Source organism: Siphateles boraxobius, unplaced genomic scaffold, assembly GCF_051911475.1.
Source record: "Siphateles boraxobius isolate OS27281-9 unplaced genomic scaffold, OSU_SipBor_1 3, whole genome shotgun sequence".
NCBI classification, from domain to species: Eukaryota; Metazoa; Chordata; class Actinopteri; order Cypriniformes; family Leuciscidae; genus Siphateles; species Siphateles boraxobius.
In genome coordinates this window covers 8,297,447-8,312,888 of record NW_027508919.1, presented here as the reverse complement: position 1 = coordinate 8,312,888, position 15,442 = coordinate 8,297,447, and the positions used below count along the sequence as shown (strand labels likewise).

General features: G+C 37.0%; 1 protein-coding gene across 2 annotated transcripts in view; it reads right to left on the bottom strand.

The window, feature by feature from the left end:
- Positions 1–2,377: 2,377 nt before the first annotated feature.
- The window catches only part of fstl5 (follistatin-like 5), a 173,642-nt gene continuing 160,577 nt past the window's right edge, over positions 2,378–15,442 (bottom strand). For both annotated transcript variants that reach the window (XM_077247697.1, XM_077247698.1), the window contains exons 14-16: positions 13,213–13,320; positions 12,680–12,804; positions 2,378–4,684 (exon numbers count right to left, since the gene is read on the bottom strand). In XM_077247697.1, the coding sequence (XP_077103812.1) occupies positions 3,982–4,684; positions 12,680–12,804; positions 13,213–13,320 (936 nt within the window). In that variant the 3' untranslated portion in view covers positions 2,378–3,981. The remainder of the gene's footprint in view (positions 4,685–12,679; positions 12,805–13,212; positions 13,321–15,442) is intronic.

The following is a 15,442-nucleotide window of genomic DNA, read 5'->3' as shown; positions in this document are numbered from 1 at the left end:
GCCACAGAGGAATGATATCATTTGAATCACTGTTGGTAAAAGGAAAAATCCTTTTGTCGAGGGAACCAGGGTGATGCTAACTTCCGGGTTGACCTACAAAAATCTGTCATCACAGCATCACTCTATTTAAAGCTGCTGACGATATAGCAGTACCGCAGCATGCATTTATAATAAACAGAACCATATCAACCACTGTTGTGGACACTGGTTAACTTTATAGTTATAGATATTGGTGTGAATGGGTCTTTATGGAACTCACCATCTTTGATATTTACTTTCATTACTGTCACGACGGTTACAGGCACTATTAACAGATATCTTAAGAACAGAAAAGGTACTTGACTTGAGTTATTCATTCATGCAGACAGTATGAGTTCAGCTCCTCCGAAAAGCATTTGTATGAATGGGACAATTTGAGGGTCATATCTGACAATGACACTAACACTAAAACTAACACTAACACTAACACATTCCAAACACTGACTGTGTGAATGTAGCCAGAGAGCTGAAAAGAAGTGATACAGAGCAGGAATCAACCTCTGATACCTCTCCATCATTAAATCTCTTGAAATCTGAGCTAGCATCAAGGATGGATTACTACCGAGGCCAATGGGGCTAATGCCCCGGGACCTCTGACCACAGAGGCCTGACACTTGGAAACAAGGCATTGCAGAGCGGTACAATTGATGCTGACGGAGAAATAGTGCTTAAATGTGTGGCAGTAAACTAATAAAATACAATAAATTATCAATTAAGTATCAAAGATGAATATAAATAGCACAGTTACATAACACAATGAAAAAAAAATGCTTGTTGGTATCTCTGAAGCTTCAAATCCCGGTTGAGTACATTTTGCAATTTTAATTAACCAAGTAGCGTGGGCGCAATTAGTTGCATTTCATTTTGTGATTTTGCTGACTTAATTAATTTGACCTGTACTCTTTGCCGCTAATAACTAAAATTCATTCCTTTGACACTTTTGGCCTAGAGGTGAGAGGCAGCAGAAGTGGGATGGGTCAGCCAATATGGTAAGGGAAGTACAACACAGAGACCTGCTCGCACAATTCCCTTTATTGAGAAGGGCGTTTTTGATAATTTTCAAAAAAAAAATTCATGGCACCCAGAATAGTTGGTTGTATGAATATCTGAAAAAGCAATATATCAAAAGAAAGAACAGAGCTTCTGCTTTTAAACAGCAACAACAAAAATGTTTTATTCTAGCTACATTCATTCTTATTTTTTTTATCAACATTTGAATGTGGGTAATCTCATTAAAAGCGATATTTTAAACAAAAAGGAGAGAAAATATTTTTTTACAACATGCATAAGCAATGCTTTTATCGGCTCCTTTTTTTGTCTGTGTTTTGAAATTCAGTACTCTTTCAGAAGATGTGTCATAGCACCCCCTACGGTATAGCAGTGAAAACAAGTAAAGTTGGAAAATTCCGTCACTGGCGAGGAAGGAGTTAAAGTCGTGTGGTTTCAGATTGGCTGTGAATGTTTTTATTGGTCATCAGCTGGAAAAATCGTTCTAAAATGATTCCAACGATATCGTGCAGTTTCGTTATCATTACTGCTGTGGTGTGGAATTACAATGATTATTAAAACTTTATAGTTAACCTGCCTTTAAGGTCCCCAACGCTTTCGAAAAAAGCATGTATTTTTGGGCCGTGGAACATTTGTGAACATGAGTGATGATGATCAGACTTAAAAAAGGAAGGGGATGAACATATTAAACTGTGACCACTAAATTATCCCCAAATCTCTTTAAAAATGGTGGGTGTGCGGCTTATAATGAGAGAAGGAGAGAATGGAAGAAAGATAAATGACCGACAATAGATAATTGCAGTGCCGCCTTGGTCTCGTTCATGCAGCAACTTGTGCATTCATTTGGTATTATGAGCGAGATTGAAAAAGAAGACTATTAACATAATGGATCAGAGTCAGAGAGGAGGGAAGGAATACAGAAAGAAATAAAGAAAGTCAGTGGTGGAAGGAGTAAAGGAGGACAGTAAAATAAACTGAAAACTAAAGCTTTTCTGACAGTCATTGCCCCAGATGTCATTGTTCCCAGTCGAGTACGCAAGTCTTTTTACTGAGTTCTTGTTACAAGGTGCTCATTATTTGTGTGAAATAGCATGCTTCAAGCTTTTAATAAATTATGATTGGCTGTGTAACGGAGCATGATGTATAATTGAATTGTAAATTATGACATTCTGCAAGATAAATAACATTTGTGGTTTGAATGAATCACTTTCATACTGAATCCATCAATTTGTTGATGCACTAATGCATAAATTAATGCAGATTGGGATTTTAATTCATTTTCCGTATTGAATTCAACTCATATTACCGAGACAAAATAATACTCAAAACCTTTTTTTTCAAAGTTATAGGCTTTATTTAACTGCCAAAATGTCAAGCATGTTTCTACATAAATAACAACCACGAGAATCAACGTACATGGCTACACGGAGCTTATGAAATCTCTGGATGTGACATCACAATGTAATTGGTCATTTGTGGAACAAAGACAGTGCAGTTCTTTTGTCTTAAAAATAAGCAAGGGGAAACGAATCAACCTGAACCATTTGAAGATGATTTCGGCTAACTATAGTTTTGCATGTGAGCATAGACCAACCTGCTATTTACAGAACACAAGTAAAACTAAAAGTCACTGAAAAACAAAACAGTCATGGTTACTCTGGGAATAAGGAAAATACAGTCAATAAAAAGCCATTTCATATACATTTTAACAAAATATACAAAATCTAAACTAAAACATGAAAACATAAATGTTACTAATTTTGGGGGAAAGCTCAATTCATGCAGCCGATTGGCTGGCGTGTCAATGAAAATGCATAGACTGTCCATTGAGGAAACAATTCAACGTCGTGAGCACACGCTTCTGCTCCCTACTGACACTAGAAGATTCCTTTGTTAGTGCTCTTGTAGCATTGTGACTCAAACTCTTAAATAAATGTTTCCCAGCTATATAACCCTTGCAATGCATAAATTATGTCTAACATCACACCACACAACGCACCAGTTACTGAAAGCAGACTTTTTATGGCAGTGGCTGTGACTGCTGAGTCAACTAAAACTTGATTCTTTATGTGCCCTTGAAACTCTACATCATCTCTTACTAAGATTATACAGGATCATACCCGTTCCTATGTATGTTATGTTTTCTATTGTATAACAGACTCATTCTCATTTGTTCACTGATCTAACCAGTGTTGGTTTTCGTGTAGGTTTTAATTGGGGCTTCAACACAAAGACTTCACACAATTCTCTGTGTCATCATTCTTACACCCAAACTTTTCATGAAGATTTACAGTTGTCAAACACATCATTACCGATATCTCAATATCCACAGTAGGTGACAGTTTCTCAGCACGATGCTGTTTTAATAAGCCAGATATGCCTCGGGGTCTGTGGGAGTTATAAACAGGTGAAATTTAAGTGTAGCTCTCGTTTTCACTCTGTGTGTGAGAAAGCCAAGGAGGGTTTAATCCACAGGCTCGGGGGGAATTATTATGTTGGCTTTCTTTTTTAGCGAGTATTCCCTCAAGGCACTGGAAAAAAATGGGCCGAATGCGCTTTGTACATGTATTAAGTGATAGCGGGGAAATGAGGAGATATTATTCTTAAAAGATGGGTCCGTATCAGTTGAGTTGATCCATTTGATCATTTGAACAATTCCCACCTTCCCGCTGTGATTCCCGCTGATACCAATGCTAGTTAGACACCACCTAATATTTTTGAGGAAACTACTTATTAGCTATTTGACTCGAAAACCTGGCTAACTTATCAAAAACAAGCATTTCCCAAGTTCTCTTTTCCAATGCAGGGTTTTGAACAGTCAATTTAGTTTTTTGTTCCAAACTTTGAGACTTTTTTACTCTCAATAAATTAAACAGAGACCAAATTCAGTGCAACCTGTTTGTTTGTTTCCCTCTCAAGCCCCTTTAAGACGGTCTACGCCTCTCCCACCCACACCACAGTATTTCCCAGTGGAACATCAGTGATCTCACAGTTGAGTTTATCCAGCCGCCCATCCAGTATAAACAGGGAGCTTTGAGACGGGGTCATGAGATACTGTCCGAACAGCCCGCTGCCAGTCATGACCCTGTTCTGGCGGTTCCAAGGCCACTGCGCTGATGGCGTGGGCAGCTTTAGGCTCTTGATCATTTTGACGTTACCGGTGCTGAGCTCCACAAAAAGAGCATCTGTCTGCCGGCCCGAGCTGCCGAACACGTTATACTGGTTATCCTCGGTGAACGATGGCATGAAGGCCAAATCGGACAGGTGCAGGTTGGTGTGAATGTCAAAGGGTTGGCCGATCTCGCCCCGCACAGACACGGGCTGCAAGCGCATTAGCCCGTCACGGTCATCTACACTCACTAAATAGTGGCCATCAGGAGAGACATAAGGCGTGCCGCTCACATCCCTATTAGGACCGATGACATCGTCTGTTACGCTATCGATGATTAATTGTGGGCGTACGGCACCTGTTGAATCCGGCCAACAGTTGACGAAGTAGTATCCACCCAGATGTGTGTAGGCAAGGGATTGTGGGATACAATCGTACTGCTGCAGACTAATGTTTTTCACAGAGGAGGTGGTTTCCAAGTCGATCTTATGAAGAGATGGTTCATTCTTGTGGAGGATAATACCAAACCTATTAACGAGAGAACATGTATTAGATGATATCAGAAAACATGGTTTCTGTCACGCAAAACATTTCTATATATGCATTTAGTTGAGGTGTATTTAATTATATTTAATAAAGTAACTTTCATTTTATGGACCATCATTTTCCACAATTTACCTCAAAGTCTTTAAAATTCAGTCAAACATCAATAAATAATAATATAATTAAATTTCAATGTCAATAATTGTTTTATTTATTCTACATTCTAAATGATAATGTATAATTTTTTTTTGTCTGAATAGAATGTGGTGGACACAGCGTGTTGCTCTATGACAAAATTAAAACCTGTTTTAATAGTATGTTCGAATCAGCTGGCGGGGACAAAATTCTACCTGAATAAATTGGTAATTAGTCAAAATTAAAGACAACTTAATTTTTGTTTGTTTGTAGAAATATGTCATGTAATGTGTTGTCATGTCTTGAATTTCTTTGCAAACTTCAAATCAGTAAATTCCTCTTCCAGCCATTCCAATTCAACACTCTCAAGTTCAGTTCAACTCATGAATTGAAAGGAAGCCAATCCAAAAATGTAGACTTTTGCCAACCCTGAAGCTCTGTAATTGTTAAGGATCTATATCGATAAATAAAAGCTCCAATCCCAAGTGTGTCTGGAACTGGATCTAACTCCATTGCTCACTTGAGTAATGTTACCCTGAGGGCACTGGGCTTGCAATTAATGAAGTGTAAGTTGCTTTGGATAAGAAGAAGCTGCCACACCGAAAGTAACAAACAAAGCTTCTGAGTGAATAAATCCAGTCCAGGTTCAAGTCTAATGAGGAAGATCCAAAAGCTTTAGGGGAGAAAAAAGAATTCAATGTCACATCTCTATTCATCAGTCTAAGCTAAATATCCTCTGCCAGATGCCTGGGTTTCATAATTTATTTCAATTAAAAAATTAATCAGCCACACTTTGTCTTATCCATTGAGAAATCCAAAGAGCCCGATAATTGGCTATAAAAAAATCTCAGAAGAACAAAGAACAAATGAAGTTGGTGAGTGAAATGAAGGATCTGACAAAGCTCAATTAAATCTGCATGCTCTCCAATCAGTTCTAGTGCAGACTTCAAACCCTGACATCCATCTTCTTTTACGCACTTGAGAATGTAAGTCTGGCCAAAAGGCCACGTCTGCCACGGACCGACGGGACAGATTATCACTGCTCGTGATGAGCTCTATCTATTGGCAGCCAGTGTCTGTTCATTAGTTACAGGCCAGGCTGTTTTGACTTTGACAATATGCTCTGGGCTTAATTTCTAAATTATGAAGTCCAGGAAGAAGGACTGGCGATGGATCCGGCAAGGAAGAAGGACTGGCGATGGATCCGGCATCTGGGGTTGAGATCACGGAACATGAACGCAAAAGTGTGCGTTTTAATACCCAGTCAACTCTCCAAGGATACAGTAAATAAGAATCTTTTGCCAGCAAGAAAAATTCCCTCCTGATGAGCTATTTGTGCCTCCATTTATGTTAATATATATATCATATTTTAGTTTTTGACAAGCTAGAATAAAAGGATGGGGTGGTCAGTTTTTTGTACAGCCTTTCCAAAACACATCTACTGTACATGTCAAAACTTTGCACGCAAATTTATGACCCTAAATGAGAATGTCAAAAAATTTAAAGAAAAAATAAATTCTTTAACCAGTGTTCCAAGCTGTGACCTAATTTACATGCGATTTTCCGAACTTGCACAAAGTTTATTTTGCTTCACGCACATAAGGGTGAATGTACATTTCACTGGAAAACAGAAAACACCAACATGAAACGTACATTCAAACTCAATTGTGCACGACATATGCACTGTATTGACAAAATTGTGGCTTATGTCTTTCAGATTATGAAACACAGATGTCACCAAAAATTTGTTTTTATGGAATATTGCAGTATTTATTATAAATAATTTATTATTTTATTTTTACTCATTATTATTTTATATTTAATCAAAATAACTTCCCCTCCATTTTGCAGCAACATCTCTTCTCTTCTTTTACTGGCGCGAGGACGGGACAACCTGTCACTCACATGAGATCGACCAATAGCAAACCACAACTGTCGAACTATTCAATCAATTACTGAAGGACAAAATAAAGTTCTGCCCAACAATTTTTCTTGTTCAAGAAGCCATTACACTCAGATGTATGTCACATTAGGGAAAAAAGACTTCTGTTTCATGCAGATTTTAAAATGTACCAACATTTTCTTATTAAATGCATGTAATGAAATGCACGGGTAGCCATTTTGATGGGTAAATCATATCAATATCTTTATCATTATTATTACTATTATTATTGGGAAGAGGTGGAAGAGGAAAGGAGGATGAAAAAATGTTAAAGAAAATAATACCATAAAACACTCAACACTCCCTTTTGTTGTTGTTTTTTGTTTCTTTTTATGTGTATATGTATTTTGTATAGTCTTTGTATGTTTACCACCTGTTTAAAAAAAAAAGAATTTAAATGTCATGTAATACATTAAGTCTGGTTTACTCAGGTTACACTTGGCCCCTCATACCTTGCATAAACTGAATTAGCGTTCTGTGCGTGTGAAGTTTTGGTGGTAATTCCAATGCGGCCAAACATGAATAAAACAGTGAAGATAGCTTCTGCTATAGGACTCACAAGCGCACTCACATCGATGGCCCAAAAAGACACAAAAATACAACGTGGGGTGTTATCGAACTTGGCTGTGATGTTATGGGGGTTGGTAAAATGCTTTTAGAATCAGCATTCAGCTTTGTTAAAACAGATGTATGTTTGATGTGACCCACAAGGTAACCTATAGCACTCAATGGCGGTTACAAACAGGTTTTCTAGTGCTATATATAAAAACATTTCTACAGGGGCATGTGATGATGTATCCCTTAGTACACCAGAAGAGTATACTAGTGTCACATACATCTTTTGAGTTGGCGCACACAGCTCTGTCTCAGGGATATATCTGCAGCCACAAGAATAAAGCTGTTTTCATTACTCTATAAAGTTACTAGCCTCTACCCATGCAGTCAGTATACAGGACAGCTTTGTAATATGATAATAAAAAACGCAACACAAAAGGGTGGTTTTGTGGCATTGTGTATACTTTGTGATTTCCATGGGTTTGTTTATGCACTGTAGGGCAATTAATAGAAGCACGTTCCTGTCGTAAATCAATGCTGTTCTCCACATGCACCTTGGGCATCCCTAACAACATTTCTTATGAACAAACAAAACACACTCACTTATTTTATTCTCTCTATTTACTCAATCATCGCGGCACATGCATTTACACAAATGCATTCAATATTAATTTGACCAAACCCTTTAGACTTGTAAAATATGTAACTGGCATTAGTAAAGGACTTACTGTATAATTAAAATAAAATAAAATAAACAAATAAAGTTACGTATTTTTTTTTACCAAAGCGTAAACATTTTTGCCCACAGGCTGGTTGCAGATAAAAGCATGACAGAAAGTCAATGAATGCTGCGAATGGGATTCCTGTAGGCTGTTATTTTCCAGTGTGAAGGTGTTTAAATGCTGAAATAATTTGACAACCTTACTAAAATGTCACATGCAGTCTCTCCCTTGTACAAATCCCTCCTCAACAGTTCACTGCCACAGGTGATGTCAAAGCATATGAGGCATTTCAAATGAGAAATGAATGAAGTAATTATTGGATCACGGATCACCAACCATTCCTCCTTACATCAGTGTTTTGTACAAATGACATCGACGCTGTTTACCAGTCATGGATCTCATTATGTCAGCATATTTTCAAAAATCAATAACCTCCTGAGGATTACGAGAGTAAATTCATATAAATTTACAAGGAACATTGAGCTCTCGGGTTGATCTATTTATTATTCATGGGTATTCATGCATACAGTGTGGTTCTAGCATGCGTTTAGGTTTAGATAAACACTGACATAAATAATATCAACATGCAAACCACTTCTAGAACATAAACCTTTTTGCATGTGTGACTTTAGGGACGTACACATGTTTGTGAATCATTTGAGATTAATAGAATTCTTGAAATAGGTTGCATATATATATATATATATATATATATATATATATATATATATATATATATATATATATATATATATATTCAAAGAATCATGAGGGGGAAAAAAAACTTTCCACAAAAAAATTGAGCAGCATAACTTTTTCAACATTGATAACTAAACGTAATATTTTTTTGAGCACCAAATCAGCATATTAGACTGATTTCGGAAGGATCATATGACACCGAAGACTCGAGTAATGATGAGAAAATACAGCTTTGCCATAATAGGAATAAATTATATTTTAAAATATATTAAAATAGTTATTACAAACATCAGAAGATTACCTTTTACTGTATTTTAAATCAAATTAATGCAGCCTTGGCAAGCTAACATATTTACTTAATTTGACAGTTTAATTATGTTTGATGTGATTTCTGAAGACATTGTGACAACACACAAATCAGTACATGAATTGAACACAATCAAACATGGGGCCCTATCTTGCACCCAGCGCAAATGACTTTGTACACTGACGCATGTATCATTCCTATTTTGCACCCGCGCAAAGCGGACTTTTCCCTCCACAGACACACGTCGGTTAACTAAGAAATACACTTGCGCTCCCCGGGGCGGTTCAGCGCAAAGAGGAGGCGTGTTCCGGCGCAAACTTTCCCTCATGCTATTTTGCTGTTCTATAAAACAATTGCGCCACTGACCAGAAAAAACCTAGTCTAAAGTCAATGGCGCGTTGCGCGTACATTCAGATGCTATTTTAAGCGCGCATGCTTGGCCATAAAACAGAGTGTGAACAACGTGCATACACTGTAGATGATTCTCTCATCTACACAGATGCATTTAACTTTTTGCAAATGATACATTATTATAAGGAAAAATATTAAAACACGAGGGAAATCATTGTTGTATCCATGACGATGGGGAAAATAGGCATAAAGCTTACAGATTTACTTAAATTATTATATGCACGTTTAACCATAGCTAATTTTGGTGGGTTTGTCCCAAACCCAATGTCTCTTCTCTTTCTTTTACGGCCCTGACGAGAACATCGATCTCCTCGGCTGTGAACCGATTCTGAAGCGCGCCTGGTAAATGCGCCGTTATAATAGTATTGCGCCATGGAACAAGCGCACCTCGTTCATCATGCTCTTAAAGTGAATGTGATATAAAGCTCTTATTGGTTTGTTTCCCGTTACGCCCAAACCACACCTATGAATAATGAAGCTACTTCAGACCAACCCCTTTTAGATTTGCGCCAGGCGCAAGAGGAATTTATCCCGCCGGGAAAATAGCAACAGCGCCGGGATCCGCCCACAAAGTTACTTGCGCTTTGCGCTTTAACACTTGCGTTTCAGATCGTTAAAATAGGGCCCCATATGGTGTTTCTCATATTTCATACTCTGTTAAGCTTTGATTCAAATGAAAGAGAACTAATTAATTAACCAAGTACTTATCAGTAAAGAAACTCACCATAAAAAAAATATTTCTCAGACAAAGTATCTTCTCCATCATTTACTGAATAAATGCGAGTCTGGAATTCATTATTGAGCTTAAGGTGCTGTAAAATCAAATTCAGAGGATTTGTAGCTCTCTAAAGTTGAGCGTAAAAGGGATTTAGATGTTTCATATGCTGTCAATAATTGTGTACACTTTACATACAAATACCTATGAGATCACCATGTCTGGTCTTGATCTGTGAGTCTCTTACATAATCAACCTCTCAATCTTTATCTTATTCCCTTTAGATCAATGATTTAATTTGTCAAACAGGTTACATAACAGCATTTCCAAAAAAAAACACAACTTCACTATTCAAAAGCTAATGTCATGCACTAAATCCAAATTTTTGCCATATCGGCAAAGATCAGAGGGCTACAGTACTTTACATTGGAGTTAACCTCTATTTCAGTATAGAGCGCTGATGTTGCACTCTGTTGACTCAGAGCACTGAAACACATTACTCCATCAGAGAGCAGACAGCACTGCTAAATGTCACCAGTCTATTGGGGCAAAGCGCCAAAAAAGTGTACATGCCCTCAGCTGACCGTCCTGCAGTTTATTCAAGAAAAACGAGACTGACACACACTGAACTCCGGTGACAGGAACTGAATTGTAGTGTGGAATGTATCTACTAGCACAGTATTACTGCTAGTAAATATTAGGGTGAAATCAAATCGCTGGGTTCAGTGACTCCTCTATGAGGACAGAGTGTGTATTTTGTGCGTGTGTGTGGTATGTGTGTAAGCCGTATTATCTCAAAGACGAAAGGATTGAAAATTAAACTGGTCTTTGTGCATTACTCCGTATCCTCTGGATGAACTCTCTTTTGTGGGACTAAGATCATGTCTTTTAACAAAAGCTGGTCAATAGCTGTTGTGATGAACTACAGTACATGTTCATTCCCCAACACCTTCATACAGCAGAAAACACTAAACTAAGAGATACAGACAATTTTCAGTGACAAAACAACATTTGAAAGTACTCTGCATAGATGAGTAAAGAGTGTAAATGCTCACTACGAGCATTTCACTGATTCACGCTTCAGATAAACAAATTCTATTCTGACTGGTATGCTGATTTGGTTGAATATGCTTATTAAAATGTGAATATGTTTTGATTTGATTAGATTGTAAAGACACTGTTAATCATATTTCCTCTTTGGGGGCCCATTAATAGTTCTTGTTCAATCGGGCCTTTAATCAATGGTATATGCCTTCGTCGAAGCCAGTTGTATAATTTCAGCATTTTTTAATGACCATGTTTAACAGTAGAATTCCTGTTGAAAAAACACATACCGATGATTCTGCAGAGAAATCTCTACCAATCAGAGAATCGCAGCGAGCAACAGAGCTCTTTAGTAGCCGAACTCCCATGAAGCACTGAAACAACGTTTCTCTATGCTCTCAAACTACTTTAAATATACACAGTTCTGCGTATTAACTCATTACTTGTAATCAGATTCCAAACATTTAGTACTTGGAATTAGATTTTATTGCATTTTGAAATGCTCAAAACCAGATTACAGTAACTTTTTTATGGACAACATGATAACATATTATCCACACAATGGCAGTAAATTATTTGTGGTAACAAAATGTAGCGTATATTATATATATATATATATATATATATATATATATATATATATATATATATAAAAGCTATTTCACAGTCAGTTACCTTCGCCTATTTGAATGGTATCAAAGTTTGGAATGTTGTAATTCACCTTGTTACTGGTTGGTTTGCCTTATAGCTTATAACTCTTTAACAAAGGCTTTTTTTTAAAATCCCTATATAAAAAATGGGGAAAAATACTTCTGAAAACAAAGCCACTGAAAAAGTGGGCTGGAACTGTTGCACTCTAAAGTGTTCTGATCACTTGCTGTGTATGTAGGCAGCAGACAGCAATGTTTCAGAACAGAGCGTACGATTTCTTCACGTCACATTTGTAATTTTCATGGGAACATTTTACATTGTTTGCCACTGTGTTTTCGTCATTAGCATTGACTTGCTCTCTTGACAAAGAGAACAAGTAAATCTATCTAGCGTTTGGAATTGAGACATTTTGTTTTTATATATTAGCACGACATGATAGCGTAAGTAAACATCCATCTGCCAACGGGGGACAGTAAGAGGATCAGGGCATGCTTGGTAATCTTCAACTCAGATTTTAATCAATTCAAATGAGATTTCCATATCCACACAACATCTCCTGGTCTGATTATTCAGGGTTTAAACTCCCATTTCCCCCTCGACTACCTCTAAATGTACTTCCCCATGTGAGTGACTATGAATGCACAAAATGGTTTATTAAGATCTGAATGTCAGTCCCTGAATGCAATTTACACACTATCCAGAGCTAGAGCTGTTTTCTTTGGAGTTATAATCACAGTCAGTACGTGTTCATACATTGCTCATTTACTGTATATATGGTGGAGGTCTTGCTCTCTTTTACCTGATGTGATTGATGGTGAGGCTGATGGGAGGAATGAAGAAATCCTCCACCCTGTCGAAGCGATGGCCAACTGGTTTGGTGTGAATGGTGTGATGGGACATGCTCTCACTGGCCTGGCTGATCACCTGAAGCATAGGAAAGTCACACAATCAACAGGAACATGAGTTTTGCAATTTCATTAGGGCTTTCATGGGCACCAGAATTACCCTTGTCTTGAGGAGCTCAATGTATTCTGTCTGTGATTAACCAAAGCTATGGATTATTGTGGACAGGCTGTGCCAATTATGCGATATGGAACCCCACTGAGACTCCTTGCTGTGCTGGTTCAACATTACATCACTCGGGAATGCTCCAAAAATGTCAACTAAAATCATCAAAACATACCGAGCAGGGCCCAATCATATACTGGAATAATCAGATGAGAGAAAATGTTAGGCAGAATGTCCCAGTGCTCTTGTTTGAGAGCAGCTTTCAAAAGCAGCCATCAAGCGGTGATTAACACTCAAAGATAATCCTAGAGTGATTTGCCTTACCTGGAGGGTTGGAAAGTTTTTCTCCAGATCTCCCCAGCTCAAAATCCACACCTGGTCATGAGACTTGTCATAGTGAAGCTTCACTGGAACCCGGTCTGTGCTTACAGTCTGTTGACAACAACAGATCAACTCTCTGAGAAATGTACTAAATGCAATTCAAATAAAGTATAAAGTATCAAATAATAGTCACACAACAGAGGAATTTCATTAGTCCAACACAACAACAAAATAAGCAAAAACAGAAGAATTGTTCTGTTTAAGGTTTTTCGCTTGTAAATTGGCTTCATGATCCATTCATTTTTTATTATTAAATTAATTAAATTAAATTTTATAATGAAATTATATATCATTTAATAAATTAACTACCGGTCAAATGTTTAAGGTCAGCAAGATTTATTTACTTATTTATTTTTAAGAAATTAATACTTTTATTCAACAAGGATGCATTAAATTGATCGAAAGTGACAGTAAAGACTTTTACACTACTACAAAAATATATTTATTTTTAAATAAATGTGGTTCTTTTGAACTTTCTATCCATCAAAGAATCCTGAAAAAATCATGTTTTCCACAAAAAATATTTATGTCAATTTGAATGTATATTTGATCAAATAAATTAAAGAATTTGTGAGCATGAGATACTTATTTTTAATCATAAAACACATTTATTAATTCAATATAATTTAATGCACATTTTCATACTCAATTCACTTCTAAATGGCACACAATCAAATTCAAAATGAGCTAAACAGTATTCATCGGAGTGAAATTTTATAATTATCTCATGCTAGGCACAACTAAGACAGACGTTTCAGCATTTTTGCCCCCGGTCAGCAGAGTTTCTTTGAAAAATGTATCAATTTTCCACATTGTTTGCTTCTAAAGAGTTCCTGTGAGAATTCAATAAAATCACTGGAACACATTATATTAATTCAAGAGGCTGATTCACACCATGTGCTAAAAGCTCAATGCTTTTTGACATTATACAAAAGTCACAATAAAAGTTTACAAGTCCACCAAAGCAACTATCCATGACAGAGAGAACGTGTGTTGCTTCCGAAAACACAGCAGTAGGTTTTTGCACATGCAGAGTTTGGTTATGGGTGTGCATTTTAAATAGAGTGCTGACAGTAACAATAGCTCAGCCAGTTTGCAATTATAGCTTTGCATCCATATCCATTCTCTGTCACCTGGCTGGAGATATTCCACCGGGAAACAAATGATTCATTTTGTGCAGTGATAGCCTTACTGTGCAATTTTCACACCTCATTGTGCTTACATGGATGCACGCGACAATGAAAAATAAATGTCAATTTGCACATTGAGCATCGCAAAAATGATTATACACTCTCTTTTACTCTCAGTGGGGCAGAGTTTTTATTTTTTTTATTTTTATGTCTCCAACTTCAGATGTGTTTTCAAAAGTGTTTTGTATACATCTGGTGCAGAATTCCCTGTTAAGTTCTTCACAATGTGAGCATGTGCACAGCTTGTTTCGACAACACACAGCATTAAAAGAAACCGAGAGTGAACCAGTATTCGTGTTTAGCTATGATGAAGGAGGCTGATTGGTGTCTTCATCGTCAATCTCCATGTGTGCAATAATCTGTGGGAGCAGATGTGCACATTGAATTTTTATCCCAGCACATCCTTCCCCTTCTTCCGAGGATTAGATTGAATAATAGAAACTCTTCAGCACATATAAACGAGTTCTCAACACCATCCTTAGCAGTTACAAAAAGCTGTAACTTTTTAAATTTTCAGCATAAAACGTTTTGGTTGATAAATAGTGAATGCTCTGGCTTAAATGTGATTTGTAGACAAATATTGGATTCTTCTCTCTGCTTTTCAGTTTCTAAAAGATCAGGTGACTATTTAGCACTTGCTAATCTGCATGGGGTAATGAAAACCAAACTCCCAGATGACTGAATCATGAGTGCCAGTGCATCATGAGGCATCATGGGATACCCAAGTGAGGCCTGGCATGGAGAAAATGTCTTGCTGGCACTTGTCCTGACATTCACTCTAAACAAAACCACTTTTCAGCCAGGCACACGAGCCGTTCACTGCAACTCATGTCTAGATCATAGATCAAATTGTAGAAAGTATCTACTTTTCAACAATTGAATTAATAATTCACTCAAATATAAAAATTCCGTAATCATTTACTCAGTTACTTCATTATGTTTTTTAATCTTTTTTTTATGTTGGTGATGTATTCACATGATAT